Source organism: Hippocampus zosterae, chromosome 4 (assembly GCF_025434085.1).
Source record: "Hippocampus zosterae strain Florida chromosome 4, ASM2543408v3, whole genome shotgun sequence".
Lineage (NCBI taxonomy): Eukaryota > Metazoa > Chordata > Actinopteri > Syngnathiformes > Syngnathidae > Hippocampus > Hippocampus zosterae.
In genome coordinates, this window is record NC_067454.1 from 26,178,670 (window position 1) to 26,200,600 (window position 21,931).

Here is a 21,931-nt window from a genome sequence, read left to right on the forward strand (position 1 = left end):
ACGGAGCTACATTTAAAACAGGCTGCGAATTCCGGTAACAGACGTTTTAAACGAATTTTGCCAGTAGTTTTAAAAGGCACGTTTAGCTATGTTTTAATTGCCGTGTTAAGTTTAGAGTTTGTGCTCCCCCTTTTGCAGTCATGTCGTCCATGGAAGTCCGGAGTGTGGTAAGAAAAACTAAATATTTAAAACTCACCTCAACTAGGCGAATGCTATTAAATTTGGTCGTCGTAAATGTACCTGTACCTTAACGTCAACGCTTTTAAAATGTATTTTAGCAACTTCCAGTGACTGGTAACCCCCCAAAGATGACTAAACCAACAGGAGCTGTAACGAGGCGAGCTGCTCTCGTCGAGCGAACCAATGTGCTCGTGTCAGGAGTCGACATAAAGGTAAGGTCCAACAGCAAAAGTGAATGGTTGTCCACCTTTGGTCTACTCTCGCGCTTCTGTGTTACGATTCTGACATGAGTTTTACTTTGTGGCTGCAGTCATAAAAAAAGACTTAAATAAAATTGGTGTTTTCAAAGCTATGGCAACAGAATGCAGTATGCACTTACTAGTGGAGTAAATTGTTCTCTCATGTCCATTCTTCTATCACGCATTTTACAAACAAGTTCTTGTTTGTGAACAGAAACCTTCTTGAATAGATCAATGCATAAACTTTTACGAATAACTTTCGTTATTAAATGCCTTGCTTCAGGGCTCACATGTAATCTAAATACAAATATCTCTCATGTTAAGAAAAAGGCAAATGAGTCTATAATATAACAAGGCTTGCCCTGCATTTATTGAAGGTGCACTCCAACTTTCATTTGACGGGACATTGGGTCAATCTTTCTTGGCCGAATGTCCCACCCCCTCCAGCCCGCCCTGACAGCACTTGGTAGCTCCTTCAGCCAGAGACTGTTACACCCGCGCTGCAAGAAGGAGAGATACCGACGCTCGTTCCTACCGACTGCTGTCAGGCCGACGAATAAAAAATAACAATCATAATAATAATAATTAAATGATGTGAAGGAAAATTGTAAATAGTACTGCGATTTATCCATTTGTGTTCATATTGTATTTAATTGAAAGATGTTTTGTTTTTTTTCTCTTTCTCCTTTCTTCTTTCTACATACATTCTTGCTGTTGGAGGCGTTAAATTTCCCCAGTGTGGGACGAATAAAGGATATCTTATCTTTATCTTAAAACGCAAAATGAATTTGTCGACATTTGTTGAACTCACTCTAGTATTGGTCGAGAAGCCACAAAATAAAATGTGCGTTTGGATTATAAACACAATTGTACCATGTACATGCATGGTTAAGAAATGTAAAGATCAGATCACATTTTTTTTAGTCCCATAAATGGTCTGTAGCCCAGTGATACAGTTGATAGAGTAATAAAGGTATTACATGAGTGCCAATATGAATGGTGGAATGATTTTCTGCACCAACTGTTATAGTATTGTACTCTACCACTGTTTGATACTTTGCACATTGTCTCACAGTTGTCATTGGGTGGTACCACCGCACAACGTTACACTTGCATTACGGAATGTCCTTCCAAACTTATGTCATGTCCTTGTTTATGATGATACTAGTGCAATATGTACTACCGGAGACAAACTCCTTGTGTGTTTTACCTACTTGGCTAATAAAGATTATTCTGATGAAATTGAGTCAACTGTTTTTTTTTTCTTTTTTTCTTTCTCCCTCTACCTAACTGCTTCACTCCAAAACTTTGTCTCCAGGAAAGGGGACATGGCAAAGCAATTGGAGTTCGGAAAGTCAATGCCGTTGCTCCATTTCAAGTTAAGGCAGCAGCAGACCCCCTTCTGGTTTCAGAGGCATCGACTGATGTGTCCATGAAGGAAGAGGAGGAGGAGGTGGAACTATGCCAGGCTTTCTCCAATGCACTGCTCCCAGTGGATGATGTAGATGAGGATGATGCCAACATGCCCCAGCTGTGCTCCGAATACGTAAAGGACATCTACAGATATCTGCACCAATTGGAGGTAATCCTTTCTCACTGGGTCCACTTTGTTGCATGATGTGATGCCTGATATGGTGTGTCTCTCGTCTTTGCATAGGTAGAGCAGCCTGTACATGCCAACTACATGCAGGGTTATGAAATCACCGACCGCATGCGAGCCCTTCTTATCGACTGGATGGTTCAGGTTCATTCCAGATTCCAGCTGCTGCAAGAGACCTTGTATCTCTCTGTTGCGGTCCTTGACCGGTTTCTCCAGGTAGGAGCTATCTCAATTTTTAGTCTCGTGGGCTTTTGTAATACCAAAGAATCCAAATTGGTCATCCTGCTGCCCCACAGATCCAGCCAGTCTCTCGTAGAAAGCTTCAGCTCGTCGGCGTGACTGCAATGCTGGTTGCCTCAAAGTATGAGGAGACTTATCCTCCGATAGTGGGAGACTTTGCTTATGTCACGGACAGCGCGTTCACCAATGCTCAGATTTTGGAGATGGAACAACTGGTTCTAAAGAGCCTCAACTTTCAGCTCGGACGTCCGCTTCCGCTACACTTCCTCAGGAGAGCTTCAAAAGTGGCCAATGTGAGTTTTGTAGTTACTGATTTGCTCAAATGTCCAAACTGCAGTTGGAACAGTTCGGTGTCTGTCAAATGTCCACTTGGATAGATCCACATGATGATGAATGTCTTACTTGGGCACTTGTTTTCATCCAGTCTGATGTGGAAAGGCACACGCTGGCCAAGTATCTGATGGAGTTGACACTCATTGACTACGAAATGGTGCATTATCGCCCTTCTGAGATTGCTGCAGCGGCTCTGTGCCTCTCTCAGCTGCTGCTGAATGAACTCCCTTGGGTGAGTTGGACAGTAGTCTGCAATTGTATCCATGAGGGTAGAGGACCAGAGATGCGTTTAGGCTTACTTGATTGAATGGACTCATCTTTCTTAAATATTTGTTTGCCTTCCTACAGTCAACTACACAGGAACACTACTCGACATATAGCGAGGCCCACCTGAGGCCCATCATGCAGCACATCGCCAAAAATGTTGTAAGGGTAAATGGTGGGAAAACTAAATTCCAGGTGAGTGGCTGGTGAGCACGATGAAGGCGACAAGAGAAACGACATGAAAAGTGCTTCTCTTTGCAGGCTGTCAGGAACAAGTACTCGAGCAGCAAGTTGATGAAGATCAGCCTGATTCCACAGCTCAATTCACAGCTTATCAGCAACCTGGCAGCCTGTCTTGATGCCCTTTGATTTTTTGTTTTTGTTTTAATGTTTTACCCCCCCTTTTTTTTGTTTTTAACAGCCACATGCACTTTCTGAATTTTACCTACCCCCTTTATTTTATTTTTTATTAAATAACAAAGTCCTGGATTGGGAGTTCTTTGTCTTAAGAATGCATGCTCATGTGCCGCTGCTCCTCTTTATGACATTAAAGTGACCAGTTGTCGATGCACTGTATGATTTTTTTTTTTTTTCTTCCTCCCCCATTAGTATTTCACAATCTATCAAACGAATGCCCCTTTTAATGGCACCTATAGTTGTTTGAAACATGGCAGGCCAGTGTATTCAAATATGCCTCGCCTAACATTTGTACTAAATGTGGAATCTTGTTCAAATATGCAAACCTGGCAACAGGCAATTTGGATGTCTGCATGTAACGCAGAATACATTTCAACGAATGACAGTCCCTAAACTTCTGAGCGCCTGATGGCCAGATGTAAACTTGGAAGTGTATGGATACAAAACTGACTTATTTTGTTTTAAATCCAAAACACATTTGTATAACTCATTCACTCTCTAAGACATATTTGTCTTTTCACACTCCACATGTTCGACCCCAGATACTTTTTTTTTTTCCTTCTCAATTTAGGGTAAAAAAAGGGTCTTGAATTGGTTGGTACTCAATGAGTTAACGCGGTCTTTTTTACTTGAGGCTGTACAGTGGTTAGGAATGTTCAATAGATTAAAAAAAGTGGGAATTCTGGACAGCACGCCCATGACCCTTGTGAGGATAAGTGATTCAGATAATGGATGTTTTTCAGCCTGTTCCTTAATGGACCGCTTGGTGCCCATCTGGGGTGTTGGTGCATCGCACCAGTGGCACAGTCTATTTACACCACTGTTCACTACCAATTTGCATACAAGGACTCGAACAAAACGAGCAGTTTCCATTTTATTTTGTCTACTCTAAACTAAAAAAAAAAAACGCTTCCGGGGACCAAGTAAGCCAAATATACCCACACAGAGTAAGGATTTTTTTTGTGTGGATAATGACGCTTTAGACCGGGGTGCCTATATGTCTTCCATATTACATGTTAGTAATATACTTATTGTGTACTGAAGCGCTCAGCAGTCTGCAATTGCAGCTTGTGATCAGAGCTGTTACGCTGTCTTTTATTCTCATTCAGAGTTTGTTTCATCTGCATTTCACCGATGGCACTGGCAAAGAATGGCAATCTGGAGCGTAAAGAGAAGCATTTTAAAACGGTACGCGTGAGCTGCGATAGTAAACAGGCTTCAAAAGTGCGTCGCATGCATCCGTGTCAGGTCTCCCTCTAAGGTCGGCAGGAAATCCTTTTCACAAACTCAACTCTTTTTTTCTACTTTATTTTTCTTTTTGGTTCGTCTTTTGGGCCGTTATGGCCGTTGCTCATCATGGCATGCGTGTGTATGAGCGTGCGCGGTAAGGAGGTTGGTTGAATGAAAAGTTGATTTTAGGTCAAAAAAGTTTGGGCACCCCTGCTTTAGACAGCGAAGTGGTCCACTCAAACATCGGTGTGAGGCGCGGGGCCCCTCTTATTAAAGAGGGAATGTGCAACGGCATTTTTGAGCCATTGATAAAAACATGAATTCCAAGTACCGTTGATGACTGATGTTCATTCAGAGGTGTGTGGACAGCTTGCTATCAACAGCTACCATCCAAACTCCATCCCCTGGCTGTTTCCACTATGCGCAAGTCTTCAGAGTAAAGTAAGGACAGAAGGATGGTTGTTCTTCCTAAAATGTTGTATTTATTCTTAACTGTTCCAGTTTTCCTTCCAAAATCTTGCAACTGTCCCTAGGGTGTGAAAGGCAGTTCTTGAAATAGTCTTGTGGGCTGGCTCTACATAAATTCCCACATTATTAATGAGTGGCAAAGTTATCCAAATTAGTTGAATGGGATGGATTAGAACCCCAGGAGAGAGGTGTGGACTCATATGGAACAATATTTATGCCTTTCAACCTGTTTGGCTTCGCTGTTATGTGCCCCAATAACCTTAGCATATATATTTTCAGCCCTAAAATAAATTATGCCTCCTCTAATGAGAAAAAAAAAACATAAAAGGAGCTCTGTTTTGAAGTCTAACTTAAATATGACAATGTTCTTAATAACACCTCTTCTGCAGGAAATCCAGCTTTAACAAATAATTTCTTCCCATCTTTTCAGTGTAATAATGTAAATAATAAAACAGTAGTCTCGCAAGGATTTTGCTAAGTAATTATTAAAGAAAATAAAATTACCCGAGTCTTTAGTTTTCTTCCTCATAATTGTTTTGGGGTTTTTTTGTGCAAAATGTCAGTAAAATTAAACACATGCTAATTGGTTGAGTGAAAACCAATTAAAGCTGGACGTTTTCATAAATTTATAAAATCCTCACGGACGCCCGAGACAGTTTGCAAGAAAAGGGAAAATGAGCAAAAGAGGACCTTTGCCCAAGCTAGTTCATACTTCTCGAGCGAACGCAACTTCGCATAGCATGTTCCAGAGCACATCTAAATATTTAAGCGGTGGCCGTGTTTGAGTGTAATATGAGTAATGATTGTGGGAAATGTGTCAAGCGTGGCATTCACTGCTGGTATTTTGTGAAATAAGGCCTCACATCCAGCGCAGCAGCTATTGATGGCACTTGTTTTTATGAATGACACAAAACGCTTGCTTATATGAAAAGTAAGATTACAATGTCTTTACTTTGAATTTAGTATGGTGTTCAAATATCAATTTTGACAAACTCAAGTGTTATGTAGGGGTGTCCTCATCACTGTTGGATATTTTGTCCGGGAGGGAAAAAAAGTGTGTGTGGTTGCCAGCCAATCGCAGGGCACACAGAGACGAACAACCATCCATGCTCACACTCACACCTGAGGACAATTTCGAGTGTTCCATTAACCTACCACACATGTTTTTGGAATATGGGAGGTAACCGAAGTACCTGGTGAAAACCCACACAGGCAACGGGGAAAGCATGCAAACTCCACACAGGAAGGCCGCAGCCAGAATCAAACCCTGCACCTCTGCACTGTAAGAGGAACGTGCTAACCAGTCGACCACCGTGCTGCCCATCAACTGTTCATTCACTGAGGTCATTGAGTTCAGCCTTCATCTTACCATCTCTGGTCATTCAGTCATCAATCCTGAGCATCACTTATCTGTTAGACTACTTGTATGGAGGCCGAGCCATGGCTGAGAAACTGTTACTTGCTTTGTTTGTTGCCTAACATGTGCAGTTACAATCCTAAACAATGAGGCGTTGAGTGTTGCTCTGTGATCTCAACTTTGTGACATTGGAAGCTACAGAATTACACCATTTAGAATGTGACTGTGGCTCACGTTCTCTCCACCACTGACTGTATGTGGTGTGAGGGGAGCCTATTGTTGCGTTCAGACCAACTCTGACCTCACCACTACGACTACCACCACACGCCCCTTTGCAAACAGGTCAGTCAATATTGAATGGTGTGAGCCGCTCAAGCAGGACAGTGATCGTGCAACAGAATAGGATTGAGAGAAAAAATATATTCTTTTTGTTGGGGGAGTCACTAATGGTTATTTTTCATTCTAATGTCCATTTTAATATAATTTTAGCAGTAAGGGGAAAGTCTTTATTCCGCTCTTTTTATCTTAATCATTTGAAGTGACGAATGCTGTTTGACAATCTTTGTGGTGACAATGAATTTGTTCTTTTATCTTATCTTTATCCTCATTCACCAAAGAAATTCACATATGATCAGAATTTTGTATTTGTTTTTATTACTACTATGCTGAAAAGTTTTTATGACCACTGGGGTGTATTATTGAAACTTTCTCTTTGCAAGCTCCTCCAGCAAGTTGCCAGAGTGCCTTACCATAACACTAACAATAATAATGATAATAATGTAAAATATTTCCCCAGTGCCAGCTTCACTGTAATGGCTTCTTCTAAGATTTAGAACGGAATTTAAAGTCCTTTATTTTCTCCTACAAAGAACCAAGTGAGAAGGCACTATCATACCTTAAATTGTTTGCGATGCCTTACCAAACAATCAGAGCACGATGTTTCCAAAATTAACATTGACTCTACTTATGGTTCTCCGAATCTGAAAAATAGTACGGGAGGTAGAACCATCTTCCAGGTCTGGCCCTGGAGACAGACAGTCTCTTGCTATTTAACACTGGGATTCCCAGTGTTAAGAGCAAGCTTAAATAATTCCTTTTTGATAAAGCTGATGGTCAGGGTTGATTTATAATCAGCCCGGCTACTTGAGTACGGTAACTTACTGTTCTGAGTTTCGCAGGTTGGCTGAACAGTTGGACAGACATTTGTTTTCATTTTACTTGTATTAACGTGACAGGTGTCAAACATTTGTGGTCTTATTCCACAATATAGGGAATGAATAAATTAATAAATGAATAAATATTCACTGTGACACTGTGAATAGTGTTTGAAACCCATCTGAACTAATTACATTTTCATTTTCCAAACGAATAGAAATCAGAGAATGTCCATTTAAGTGTTTTTGTGCGGATAAACGCATTCTTGGGTGCCGTGGTGGCGTTGCGGGGATTTAGGAGTTAAAGGAGGCTGTTCGACATGCTAATTCCTTTATCTGCCACATGGGGTGGAACGTAGGAGAGTCCCCGACTGTCTACCCACCTTGAGCCTACCCGACAGCAGCTAAATTGTTGTCGGCGTCGGTTGTGGTTAAACACTACGACCAGAAGCCGCTCGGAGTGACAGGAGCAGCACAGATCTCTCAGCTACACTCATTCAACTGCTACAACTTTTCTCTGCACTTCTTCCAAATCAGTAAGTGATCAACGCTCTTCTCTGACTTTTGTGTGGGACTTGAAAAAGGAACCTGCCTTTTTTTTGGTTATATTTATAACGCGTGAATAATGACCAGAAACACGATGGGTACTCGGTCAGTTTGTATGGGTTATTCATCTGCTCGGCGCGTGAAACTCAATCTTTCTTACACTAATCTGGCTTTGTTTTGCTTTATGGCGTATTCTTTACGAATGGTGATGTGGCGCGTGTAGACAAAATGAACAGACTCCATTGGCGTCTACTCATTCAGCGCCGTCTATCTTATCACCTCGGTTGCTCTTCAGAACACATCTTTCGCCATTTTAACTGAATTGAATTTCGTATGTTGTATGCAAAACTCCGAGTTGTTGTCACACAATATTCCACACGACTAAGAAATGTATTTGACCACTTGTGTTAAATACGCCCACCAAACACGCTACAAATGGTTTACTTTGACTCCTGTCTTTGATTAAATGCTGTCGTAGCCCACCTCGTGAAACAGACTGCACTCCCGTCTCTCTGTAAATGAAAGACAAACTGTTGTCCCAAATTTGAATTTAGTGAGACATTTACAACACATTCGTTGATATACTAGCATTATGGAGGTTGCAGTATGTTAGTTTAAACTAACTTTATGAAACACTCATATATCGTCATCACTATTTTTTTCAGAAACCCTTGCTCGGCTAGAGATGGTGTGTGACTGGCATTGATTTAGAATGAAAATATGTTAAACAGGTACAATACCCGTCAATATGGCAGAGCGGGGCCCCCTTTAATAGCTGAGTGTTGAGCGGTTATGAGGACCAGCAGGGTACAGATGGAAATGTGGGTCAGCATCAGCAATTGATGGCATCGCACTTAAGCCCCAAATTTTTCCTTATAAACCCCTGGGCCTCCCATGGCACCCTCTTCTTTACAGCATTTCTCCCCCAAAACATCTGAGGCTATAAATCAGGGTTTCCTTCCCCCCCAATGTGACCTTAATTATCTTTCCATATCCTGCAAACAGAGATGTTGTATGGATTACGCTTTGCAAGAGTTCACAGCTGTTGTTGGTTAAATTTTGGATGCATCCAGGCAGCCTCTGCTCTGTAGAACGTTGAGTTTAATCTGATTCCTTGTTGAAAAGTTGACCGCAATAGTCCACATTGCTAAACTGCTGAGAAGAAGAACCTTGACTGTGGCATTGCACAAGTACATAACCTGTTTCTCTTGTTTGGTGGAATTGCCCTGAAGCTTTGTGGATTTAATCACGTTCAAGCTGCTCCTTACAGTTTCCATCCCCAGCTAAGAGGACAAATGTAAGCAGAGAATTGGTCTAGATTGTTGCTGTCATTTAATTTAATCGCAAAATAGAGAATGGATGATTTCCGCAGTCAAATATGAACAACCGGTGTTTTGATTATCAATAAATCTATTTGAATAATTTTTTTGAAAGGGAGGCAACTCTAGCCACCTCATCATTGGGTTGCTCCCTTGACACTCTGGAGGAGGTGGGGAACAGAAGGATGCTAACTAAGCTAAAAGCTATGATGGCCAGTCCCTCCCACCCCCTCCAGCCCGCCCTGACAGCACTTGGTAGCTCCTTCAGCCAGAGACTGTTACACCCGCGCTGCAAGAAGGAGAGATACAGACGCTCGTTCCTACCGACTGCTGTCAGGCTGATGAATAAAAAATAACAATCATAATAATAATAATAATTAAATGATGTGAAGGAAAATTGTTGCCTGTTGTTATCTGCCTGTTCCTAATGATTGTGAGAAATTATAAACATTATTAATAATGGATGACGTTTTGCCAAATGAAAATGTATTTTTTCAAGTCACATCAAGTATATCAAACGAGTGGCCCTTTGCATGAATCAGTTCCCAAGAAGTAGCTCTCACTTTCAAAAAGGTTGCCGACCCCTAATTGAGATTGTTGCACCTGATCTACTTATAAGACCAAAGCTAGACTATCACTAATTTACATAAATCATACAAGAATGTTTTTTTCCTTTTGCCTGGTTCCATTTGAACTTATTCTCGCTCTGTGAAATTGTTTTCCTAAGCTGCTTTCCGTATGCTGTCACTAAGTAATTGTAGAGTTTACTGGGGGCTTGAAAGGTCAAGTTCACTAAGCGCACACACAATCATTCTCAGCATTTTGCCTGTTGTCAGATTTCTGCATCCTTCATATTGCCATCATGATTTGTTGCTACAAAATATGAAACTACAAGATAAAGCTGGATGATATGACTGAAAAGTATATCTCGATAATCTATATATATATTGCGCGTCGTCCCGCACGCGGTCTGTCCTTCCCGTCTGTCCCTTTTCAAAACGTACCTACTTCACCGCGCCGCTGCGCACCGCCACTGCGCACCGCCACTGCGCACCGCCACTGCGCACCGCCACTGCGCCGCTCAGGCAGTGGCTCACTACGATCGCGCGGGCATCTTAGCGAAAAAATGTTGTCTACCCACAAGCATTGCAATGAAATTGTTAGTTATTTAGTAGAGCTAAACATCTCTTTATTTTCGCGATAAGCAATGAAGATGAACAAAAAGTTGAACCAAGCAACAACACTTTTGCGGGCCGAAGGCCCACCTTACCAGCCTTCCGCCGGAACTAGCTGATGAGCCGCCCGGAGGGCGGCGAACCAGCTAGTATTTCATATTGGTCGATATATTTATCATTTATTTATTTATATTTACTATTGGAAATAATGACCAGGAGAAAAATATGAGTTTAGTTAATTTTATTTTGACATGTGTAACACAATATTTCTTAAGAAATTGGCGCAACTATGAAAAAGTTAGATAAGTATATAACAATATAATGACTAAATGCCTTTTTAAACATAATGTAGTTAGTGGGGATGGATGATATGGCTGAAAAATGTTTTTAAAAAGTATTTCATATCCGTCAACGTTGACAATTATTGAATTTTTTAAACATTTAAAATACTGATAAAAAAATGAACTGTTTTTTTGTGTACATTGAAATATAATGGAATGTGCAGTTTTTCCTTCATCAGTGCATTGTCATTGTCATTGTCACTCACACGTAGCGTTTTAAAGTGCTTCCCTGGACCCTCCTAGATTCCTATTCTTTGCTCGTGCCCTCGGTGAATTGTACACGAAGCAAACTCTGAACGAGAATCATGACGATAAAAGATGGAGCGCAACAGCTCTGATCACAAGCTGCAATTGCAAACTCCTGAGCGCTAACAACTTCCGGTGACGTAATCACGCGCCACCGTAAATTTAAGATTTACCTGCTTGGGAAGGTAAATTGTAAATAGTACTGCGATTTATCCATTTGTGTTCATATTGTATTTAATTGAAAGATGTTTGTTGTTGTTTTTTTTCTCTTTCTCCTTTCTTCTTTCTCGATACATTCTTGCTGCTGGAGGCTGCAAATTTCCCCATTGTGGGACGAATAAAGGATATTGTATCTTATCTTATCTTATCTTATCTTATCTTTATTTTTTTTTTGAATATTTTTTTTTTTGGTGAAAATGATACTGATAGGATGATTAGGGTGCAGCCTACATTAACACAAAAATATATTACTAACATGTACAAAGACACACAAATGTTTGTTTGTTTTTTTTCTCCTCGACAATCCTCGGATCTACTTGGGACCTGTCTTAGATCTACCGGTAGATCAGGATCTACCTAATGGGTACCCCTGTTTTACATACAGTACATTTGACAATAAAGTTTATCCAATACAAAAATGTCCAAGGCAAACTCCAGCATATCGGCAAACTGGTGAACACTTTTTCTGGGTGATTCACATTTATGTAAAACTACACCAAATGACGAAGATGCTGCATAGACACATATGGTAGAAATCCCTCTTAGCCAATGGGATGCCAGAATGACACTCAGTAATGCAGCTATAAGTATGTTGGGTTCAGGAAACTCTGAGCTGCGAGGAGCAGCCCATACTGTATTTTTACCTTTCGTATCTTGAAAATTCTTTAGTAACAAAAGGCAATATGTTCCTGTCGAGACGTTTTGTAACTTGAAAATTTTGTATGAAGAGACATTCGTACATAATGGTACCACTGTACTTTATCTTTCTAGCGGACTCTAACTGCCATGAAGGGTCCATTAATACCGGTAGTTTACTTGCCTGATTTTGATTTGAGTGCCATGCCGAGGGTCGGGACATGGCAAACACTGGCGCGAGCACATCAAAGACAGGGAACGCCTGTATTTGTACACCACGTCTCCATCCATAGGTGTTTAATCGGATTAGTATGAACAATATCATCTTATTAGTCATTTATTTGAATGAAGGTACGCCACCCTCTCGTTCTCATGAGAATGCTGCACGCACGAGTAAGCTTCTCGGTTGTTGGTTTTGTTGCTTTTGCTTCATTGGATTGGATGCTTCTACTTCTTTGGTATAGCGGATTCTTCTTTGTTGGTTTAACTGCTTCTTCATGTTTGGAGTTGGCTGCAAGCTGCCTATAACATACACAAAGCCGCAGTCGCAGTTTGCTTTCTGATTCCTGATGATCAAACATTTTATCTAAAGCATTTTCAATTGATATCAATCATGTGTCTATCGCCATACGTGTTGAAATTAAATTACTGCACAGCCCCAGCACAACTTAAATTAGACATTCAATAAAGTCGGGATAGAACGATATGCAGACGTCGCAATGCGATATTATCACATGTCCATCAACGTTTCAGTTGCAATGGCTATTTAATGCTTTGGAACTTTATTTGGTCATATAGGCTTCATGTCTCACAGTATATAAACTCAGATTACTCAGTGACAAGTTGTCAGGACGTCACGCTTTCTACCGGGTACAGTGTCAGCGCCCTTATGTTGTATATATTAGTTGCTCAATGTACAGCACTTTGTGCACAGTGATGGCTGTTTGAAAGTGCTCTATAAATACAGTTGAGATGAGTTGAGTTATGTGCTACATGCGTCCAGCTCTTTGCAGTTGCTTTGTATTTTTGTAGATGAAGTTCAGTCTCATGTCTGCTTCTGGGTGCAAATTGCCACTCCTCACGTGACACTCATGATACAATAATTATCACGATCTTGTGAGAAAGTCGGCGATATATAAAAATAGTAAAAATAAGCTCATGTTTACTGTATGAAAATGAATGATATGGCACAAACAAACAAATAAATAATGCAGAGTGGAAAAAATTACATTTTTGTGTATTTGTACACAAGTTAAAGTCAACTTTATTGTCAAATGCACTGCATGTGCAACATAGAGCACAGATGAAATTTCTTTCCTCAGGAGGGAGAGGAGCCGCTGCGGGTGCCCGAAACTGTGAAGCAACTCAAAGGTGTTACATTCCCATTCATCTGACGATTAGCATGGATCTTAAACATAGGTGGCCAAAACATGGCTAACACAAATTAGACCTCGCGAATAAACTAACCACCAGTGGGTGCTGGAGGTGTACAAATGGAAAATGATTTGGCCTATTTAACAGATGTGGTGTTTTTAATATTGTGACATGACTACGATGACTTTGTGGCAGTTTTAAAATCGTCATGTTGCTAATATTGTTGCATCCCTACAGCAAAGCGAATCAAAAGTATTTAAACACTCTCAATGAGCCCAACAGATTATAGATTATTATTATAATCATTCCTCACTTTTCAGACGACTTGTCAAGAGAACGCCAGTCTCCTCTAATTTATTTTCTTGTATATTGTAAACAAGATTAGGTGAATGTCAGCAAAATATCACTGGTAATTTGGGGTCACCATCTCAATTTACCAATGATTGCCAAGCTGCCATTTTGATGTTTCTACACACTGTTGTTTTACGTATTCGCAAATGCTTCGTTGAAATCTTGACGATGTACGATTGGCTGGCAACCAGTTCAGGGTGTACCCCGCCTACTGCCCAAAGACAGCTGGCGTAGGCTCCAATACACCGGTGACCCTTGTGAGGATAAGTGGATTAGAAAATGGATGAATGGATGGAAGATATACCACATCACATGGTCAGTTTCAGAAATACAATCATATGGTGTCTAAAATGTAAACTAAATGGACCACCATCAGGTGGTGTCAGGTCTCCCAGTGGCAAGTTGCATCTTTCAACCATCTGCTGTTGTTTTCACGAGAAGAGGATGATACATAAGGATGAAGCAGTCCTCTGCTTCTCAAATTCACCCTTTTTGTTACTTGAGAGAGAATAGTGCGTGAAAGCTGCCATTGTTTGGGTGACCAGTCAGGGTGAGCGGGAGACTTTGTGCTCTGCATGCGTGTGCGTGCATGCGTGCGTGCGTGCTGCGCGCGCATGTGTGTGTGTGTGTGTGTGTGTGTGTGTGTGTGTGGTGTGTGTGCGCTCGCGCATGCCTGCGTGCGTGTGTGTGGTGGGGGTGGTGAGTTGCCGTCACGTGGGGAGAAGACATAGCTGGTTGTTTAGCGTTTTCTTTGCATGCTGCTTTTTTTTTTGTTGTTTATATTAGTCAATATCTAAATGAGAAACACGCATCTGTGATGGCCTGACTGAGGCTATCAAAACATAAAATGATCAAAATATTGAAGAAGACAGAAGCAAATTTTAAATCTTAAGTGGGATCACTTAATGATTTTTTTTAAAGAAAAGATTTTCCTGAATTGGTATGCCAAATCAACCACTGAATTGGAAAATAAACTGACATAAGGAATAATTGAGACAGATTTTCTCCATGCTGTTATGGAAGAAGATATTTGCCTTTCGGAGCTGTAGTCTTGTTCCCTCTTATGCTTTCCTCTGATAAACTTAATGAGCAAAAAATACATATTGTATGTTTTTAAGTGTTTTATTTCTTCATAATTGTACAGGCCTTGCTAGTGACCAGCCAATCACAGGGCACACAGAGATTAACAACCATCCACACTCACACCAGGGGACAATTAAGAGCAGAGGTGGGCAAACTACGGCCCGCGGGCCGAATCCGGCCCATTGGTCTTTTTATCCGGCCCGCCGAAGGTTGGTACACAATTAAGGTTGTCAATGACTGCATTCATTTCATTTGGACTTGTAATGACAGGCATTTCAACGCCAGGTGGCACAGTTACTTGAAATTGCAGAGCTTAGGGAGGAAGGGGGAGACGATACGGAAGCCCACAGTAGCGCCAAGTCAAGCAAATCCCGTTCGATACGACGGAATAATGTGCTCTTAAAGTCTGAAAAACATGTCAAAAATGCAAAATACTGCATTTTAAATAAAGAAATCCAATTAATATTATGTCAAATTCACTTCACCCTTTTGATCCGGCCCTCCATAATATTTTCTGGTTCTCATGTGGCCCTATGCAAAAAATAATTGTCCACCCCTGATTTAGAGTGTTCAATCTGGAGTACCCGGAGAAAACCCATGCAGGCCCGGGGAGAACATGGATTGAACCCAATACCTCTCTCTGCATTGTGAGGTCGACGTGCAAACCACGGGACCGCCCTGACAAATAAATCTTTGTAAAAGATGTGTTTTTGTGAGTGATCTAGCTGCGGATGATAAGAACAATTGACAACTTCTTCAATGTTAGGTTAAGGTCCAATTATGTTAAAAAGCCATCAGCAACACTCTGACACACATCACTTCAAGCACCAACACTTTTGAGTAAATTACAGGTGCACCAATGAAAACAAGTTGGGCGCACTCGGTCACAACCACCTATTAGAGGCTCTGCTGATGACTGACTTATGGCCAGATTGTTTCAAAACCCATCCAAGGAAGAACCTCGAGCTTCTCTATAGGTTGATGTTCTGGGAATTGTCTCAGCTTTCTGCCCCTAACCGCGTGTTCTACCTTAGCACGTGCGTCTGTCCATGTGACCGGTGCTCCAGTCGTAGCTTGTTATTTTGAAATTACATATTTGGCTGCTGCTTGTTAGGTTGTCAGTTCAAATGTGAGTAACTGTTTCCATGGTGTGTAAAATGTAACGAAACGACAGCAATCTAAAACCCAAACAGATTTTGGTCCAACTTGTCCAACTAGCTTGTTACTAATTGCGTCATAAAGGAATGAAGCATGTCGAGGCCTCAATACACCAATTCAATGTCATCAGTCGGAATGTGCCGTGTGCTTGGTGTAGAACGCACCATTGTCAAGTTAGAGCTGTTGTTGAGACGCATGTTGCCGTGTTTGGTGGCCAGTCTGGAGGGACAAATGGTCACTCCCTATGGGCTGTTAGCAAGGCACTCAGTGCACAAGACGTGAGCGGATGTGAGGAACCCAAATGCTGTAGGAACTTGGAAGACATGTCCAGGTTTGGCGCACTTTGTACTTTATTTACATCCGGTTGCAAGCATATTGACGACATGGGTACATGGATGGAAAAATGAAGGGAAATTCAGCATGATTCAAGAGAGGCCACCGTAGCACTTATATCGGGTGTGATATTTTTTTGTTTCCCCCTCCTTTGAGTGCTTATCAGAACCCAAGCACTTTATTGTTCGCTTGTGTGTGGTAAATATTTTTGGCTCTTTCTTTTTCAATCTAACCCGTGTTAGCAGGCAATAGTTCCATGTCGAATCTGTCCGTTTGAAATCAGAGGAGCAAAATAATACTTGATACCGACAGGAAATGGACAAGCCACAGAAAAACTTGCAACACACAAGTCCAACGTTTGTATTTCTTTTTTCCTATTATATGTGTACTTGTGAATACTCCTGCTGAGACTAATATCCTTCATGGGAGGAATAATTTATCCATTTACCTAACCATTTTTTATTTTTTTTGTTTAAAAAAAAAGTTAACCTTTTTCATTGATGTGAATGAATCTCTTTCAACTGTACCGGCATCCTGGGGGAGTCCTGCTTCGTTAAAGATGACCCAAAGTCCAGCATACTTACCAAGAAGAATCCAGTGTTCTCTCGCGAGTCAGAAAAACATCCATAACATCGAGAACGTGTGATATAGGCCTGCTTAATAAATGCTTAAACAATAATTATGTATCGTATCACTGTTAATACTGGATGAGGCCTATCCAACTGCTGCAAAGCCAGCCACATTCACCCCCCCCCCCTACCCCCACAGAATTTTTGTCCAAAGAAGCCACTGAGAATTTGCTGTTACATGTAAGTGGAAAACTGCAAAGAAACAGATGGATTCAATGCATAATGAATACCCTCTGCTCGATTGGCGCGAAATGGCACACAAATGAAGTTCGTTGATCAGCTCGCTGATAACAGTTCTCCATCTCAGGCCAAGGCATCCCAATGAGCCATCTGTCAACATATCTTTATTGTATCCCACCGAGGGACAAATTGGGTCTGTGGAAAGGTCACAATTTCATTTGGATGGTGCTCCAATTTTCAGGGGTTTTTTTTCCTTCATCTCTCACTGTGGGCAAAAATTCGATCCCCGCTTTCAGATCCACATACCTCTCAACCTCGGCTAATAGGTGCTCTTATAAATAATTACAATTCCCCTTACAAAGCAACAAAAACCCGTGCAACGGCTTACCGCGCATGCGCACATCATGCTTTCTCAATCTGACCGTACTCAGCGAAGAAAAAAAAAATACGATTGAGGATTACTTTTGCTGGTTTGTCGTGACAATAGTCGCTATCGATAACGGCATTGTCGTTGCCTACCAGCAGGTGAAACGATCTGGATTTGAGCCAAAATGGTCTTTGTGAGATCGGTTCAAATTTGTTTTTTGTTTTTTTCCCCCGTATACAAGTTGTACAGTAATACGTCGTACATGATTTGAAATTATAAAAAAAAACCTTACAAAATAGCGGGAAAACATATTAGTTAACAGGTATGAGTCCAGGAAGTTAACATAGTGGCTGCGCATAATAAATTGAGAGTAGCCCCATCAGCGATGAACTCCCAAAGGCATGTCTTTGGAGACATGTTAGTGCGTCAGCAGTGTCTCACCCACATGAATCATCAGAGGTGTTGGGCAGGCACGTTGACTGGACTCGTCCTCACCTGTTCGAAAGGGACCTCACCCGATAGTATTCCCATCCGATGGAATTTGACTTTGAACAACCACCAGTCAATTCAGGAGTACAGTGGCACAACGTAACTGTAACCCATTTCCCCCGAAGAGAATATGGGTCATTTGTGTGACCCGCACATTCACCGCCACAGGATAACAGAATATGGGCCGCCATATTTCACCCAGATTTTAATCGATTTATTGACCAGTAAAAGGCCATTACTGCACAGAGGGTGTAAGAGGGTCACGTGATGGTGCCAATGTTTTGGAAAACAGTCTGGGGGTGTTCCACTTTTTGCTGCCAGAGAGCTAATCAATACTTTCCTGTGTGTCCATCAAGTTATATTTCATATCATTAATATTTTCCCATGCGAGTTATGATGAGACATTGCCATTTATGTGAGGAGAAATTAGCGTGCTTGAGAATTCTAACGGAGGTTCTTAAGGAAAGATGTTGGAGTGTGTGTGTGATTGTCTGCTTTTCACACTCTCTGCTCCGTCTTTGTTTTGTTTTCTGCAGGAGTAAAACCTGAGCTTGCACTCATTCTGTTGTTGTTGAAAAGACTTACATTTTGCTGCAAGGCTCGAAATAACAACGTCATTAAACCAAATTGCTCCTCAAAGAAAAAAATGCTGAGGAGTAATGCACTCGACATCAATGAGCAATTTTATTCAACTTTTTCGATTAGCAAATTAAAATGTCCAATTCTTTTTTGTTATTTGCGCATTATCTCCAAAGAAAGGTACACCTGTCATTGCACTCAATCACTGTCGTTTGAAAGACTACAACCCATTGATTGACTATTTTCATTACATTCAAATTTGAGTTTACTTTTGTAAATCGCATGTGCGGCCGTATGTCATTCAAATAGAAAGGGAACTTTGGCCTTGTCCTCATTTCTAATTTGAAACTAATTTCTTTATCTTCATCACCGGTGCAGTATTAATAGTGTACAACTTTGGGCCATGTCACTCTGCCCCAATTCAATGTTGGTCTGTTCTCCTTTTAAACACATTTTAATTGCATCTTGGCACATCTAGCTACTCTCATACATTTTTAAAAACACCTTTTTAATTTGGCAACAGCAGCAGCCTTTGTTTAGTATGCGATGTGACAATGGTTCAGGTGGTCGTATATATTTTGATCTGCCCTGGTAGGTCAGAGATGATTTGACATGTCACAATACTTCAAAAGAATTCGCAGGACAGCAGTAATAGATCCTTATCAAGCATCCAACCAAATTCCATTCTTTTATTACATATTGCCCTTGACCTGTCTCACCGAGGGGCAAACATTTGTGAGTTTTGGCAACTGTAGCAAGATGCACGTTCTCGTCAGTGTCCCATCAACGTCACAATTGTTCAGCAAACACTCTCCAGACGTTCGACGAGAGTTGTCATGGATTTTCTTGTTGCAAGAAAGGTAGAGGCGACTGTCTGGACAAGTCTGATGAGAATAGAACATTCACTACCCTCACAAAAGTTCACCCCCTCTGTGGGTTTAACTTAAAGTGCGTAAAAATCCATTGGATAGATGATGTTCCTGCTCATCTCACTTGTGGTGGTTTTCATACTTATCCTAAATTTACACATTTTCTTTTATACACTAAATCCGTCTTAATATATTGTTATGACATTTGTTTGCTATTTCTTTTACAAGGATAGTCATTTTAATCCGCACTTACAATGCGCGCACAGCAAATTTGGTGGATGCAATGTGGACACGCCTCCTTCCGTGCTCACAGATTGAGTTTAAACTGGTTTTGCAAATTTAATCCTACAGATTTGAGCCACCCAGTTATGATCAGACAGGCTTGTTGGAGCCCCCATTAAGAAGGGGGATTAAAAGGACAGTTGGTGGAGGAATTACATTTTTGTTGCCCTCCACTGTAATGTAGCTCATTGTTGCAAAAAGTTTTTACATTTTATAAGTACAATAGCAGTACGCGATGTTAAGAAGCTATTGTACTGCATTTAGATAGCGGTGTCAAAATTCTCTCAAATCAAAGACTGGCCCGGTGTCCTTGATTTCTACTGCAAATGTCCCAAGCACACCATATTTAGCTTTAAAAAGGCCTGTGTAATATTGTAAACAAGATTTGGTTGCCAGCTACTCTGACTTGGAGTCAATCTGATGAAATGAAATGAACAGTACTCTCTGAGGTTACTTCAACTAGAATCAATGTCGTGTATTGGCCTTTGCTGGTTGTTTGGATACTTCTATCCAACAGCAAACGAGCATGGACATTTTTTAATGTGTTGAAACACAAAGCGGGGCTAAGCAAGTGAGGCTTATCCCCAAAGCAAATGCTCTCGGAATTCATTTACCACCATTTGACATTAAAACCAGTCCTATTCATGTTTCCATCTTTTTTCCATCTTTATATGCGAAGTTGCTTTCATCTCGCCTGAACGTGAAAGAGCTCCCACTACTTGTGCAGATAACGTGATCCAGAGAATGTGCTGGTGTGCGTGTGCGTGAGTACTTATCAGCGGGGGATCGTTCCCCCCACTGCTCTGCACTAACAATGTCCGCTACATTTCCTGTCGAATTACACTCATGCCCTCTCACCTTTACAGATAGAGCATCATGGGGAAAGGCTGCGTGACGGCGATCAAGTACTTCCTGTTCCTCTTCAACCTCATTTTCTTTGTGAGTATATTTATTCAAACCTAAACAATATGTATTGATGTAGATATAGAACAGCCTCCAAAAATATGTCAAGAACGGTGCGTCTTAATCGTAGGCGGTTTTACAGGGAGACAAAAGGTGGTAACTATCACCTTTACCAAATGTCTTGACACCCCAGTTGCCACCCCTATTGTCAATTAATCTAGCAATACTAAATAAATGTGTAAATAATAAAAAACGTGTAAATAATCCTAAAATGTCTCCATAGCAGGGGCGTGCAGCGACCTTTTGAGGGGCATGTAGCCAAATATCAAAAAATTAAATAAATACAATAAAATAATTCATATCCAAGCGGGACAGAGCACTCTAAGTGTATTACTATCAAGTTACTTAATGAGAATCAGACGTGAATATGCTCAGCTCATGTATAAAGTAACTTCTTTATCGCTGCACCCCTAAACCTCTGATTCCTAGAATTGCCCGTGCTACTTTAGGTTAAGGAAGTCAATATGCCGGTGTGCCAAAAAAAATTTGCATGAACTGTTATTTTTTAATTCCTAATTGTAATGCTATGTCTATGTGCCTTTTACTTGATTCAGTCATAAAAATGTGAGCATCGTATAGCACTTGGTACGTTGACGCTGCCTGGCTGCCCCAATTGAAACATTTACATGACGTTTGACGGATTCGTAAAAGGAATACCAGTGATTCTGAATGAAATTTCATTTGGCTTTTTTTTATTCCCATTGAGGTGTTTATATGGACCATTTTCATTCCATTCGGTCATTTGGTTTCATTCCAATCGGAATGCAAGGCTTCCTGTAGAACAAGCTCTTTAACAACCCTTTTCCCATGACCAGTTTGTTACAAGTATTGTTGTTACTAGCATATATTTTTAGAATTAATTGTTTTGTTGATGATTTCATCAATTCATCGAATAATCGGATCTAATTTAATTTGGAATTAAAAGGTATTACGAAACCATATTTTCCCCCATTGCGGCTTATGAACCAACTAGTGTCGTTTATTTGTCCTTGTTAAGTAACTTAAAAACAACAACAATAATTAAGCAAAATCACATGAGGGATTGATGTTGTACTCTCCAAATGTTTTGAAATCAATTCCGTTCCTGGTCCTGTCTTTGTTTTCCAATGTAAAAGCAGATGTTTGCAAATGTCTTATCTTCTATGGGTTTTTGCTTATCACATCACATTTTAGCTATTGATGAATCAAATCTGACAGAGAAAGTTATGAGTGAAATGGAAACAAAAAGGACAAACTTATCTTCTGAAAGGCGATCTTTGCAGGTCATACACGCAATCACACAACACAATTTTGATACCATGACTCTAATG

At 40.8% G+C, this 21,931-nt stretch overlaps 2 protein-coding genes across 3 annotated transcripts in view; both read left to right on the top strand.

Annotated features, from left to right (window-relative positions):
• On the top strand, window positions 1-3,423 carry ccnb2 (cyclin B2). 2 transcript variants are annotated; one of them, XM_052063985.1, is made up of 8 exons: window positions 1-167; window positions 279-392; window positions 1,738-2,001; window positions 2,077-2,235; window positions 2,316-2,552; window positions 2,684-2,824; window positions 2,941-3,051; window positions 3,118-3,423. In XM_052063985.1, the coding sequence occupies exons 1-8, from the start codon at window positions 141-143 to the stop codon at window positions 3,223-3,225; spliced, it is 1,161 nt and encodes a 386-aa protein (XP_051919945.1). In that variant the 5' UTR covers window positions 1-140; the 3' UTR covers window positions 3,226-3,423. The 2 variants fall into 2 exon arrangements, with proteins under 2 accessions (XP_051919945.1, XP_051919946.1); XM_052063986.1 differs by having other exon boundaries at window positions 1-164.
• Window positions 3,424-7,828: 4,405 nt separating this feature from the next.
• Window positions 7,829-21,931, top strand: part of LOC127599789 (CD82 antigen-like) — a 30,818-nt gene continuing 16,715 nt past the window's right edge. Inside the window, exons 1-2 of the mRNA XM_052064029.1 lie at window positions 7,829-8,018; window positions 20,525-20,597. Of these exons, the coding sequence (XP_051919989.1) occupies window positions 20,535-20,597 (63 nt within the window). The 5' untranslated portion in view covers window positions 7,829-8,018; window positions 20,525-20,534. The remainder of the gene's footprint in view (window positions 8,019-20,524; window positions 20,598-21,931) is intronic.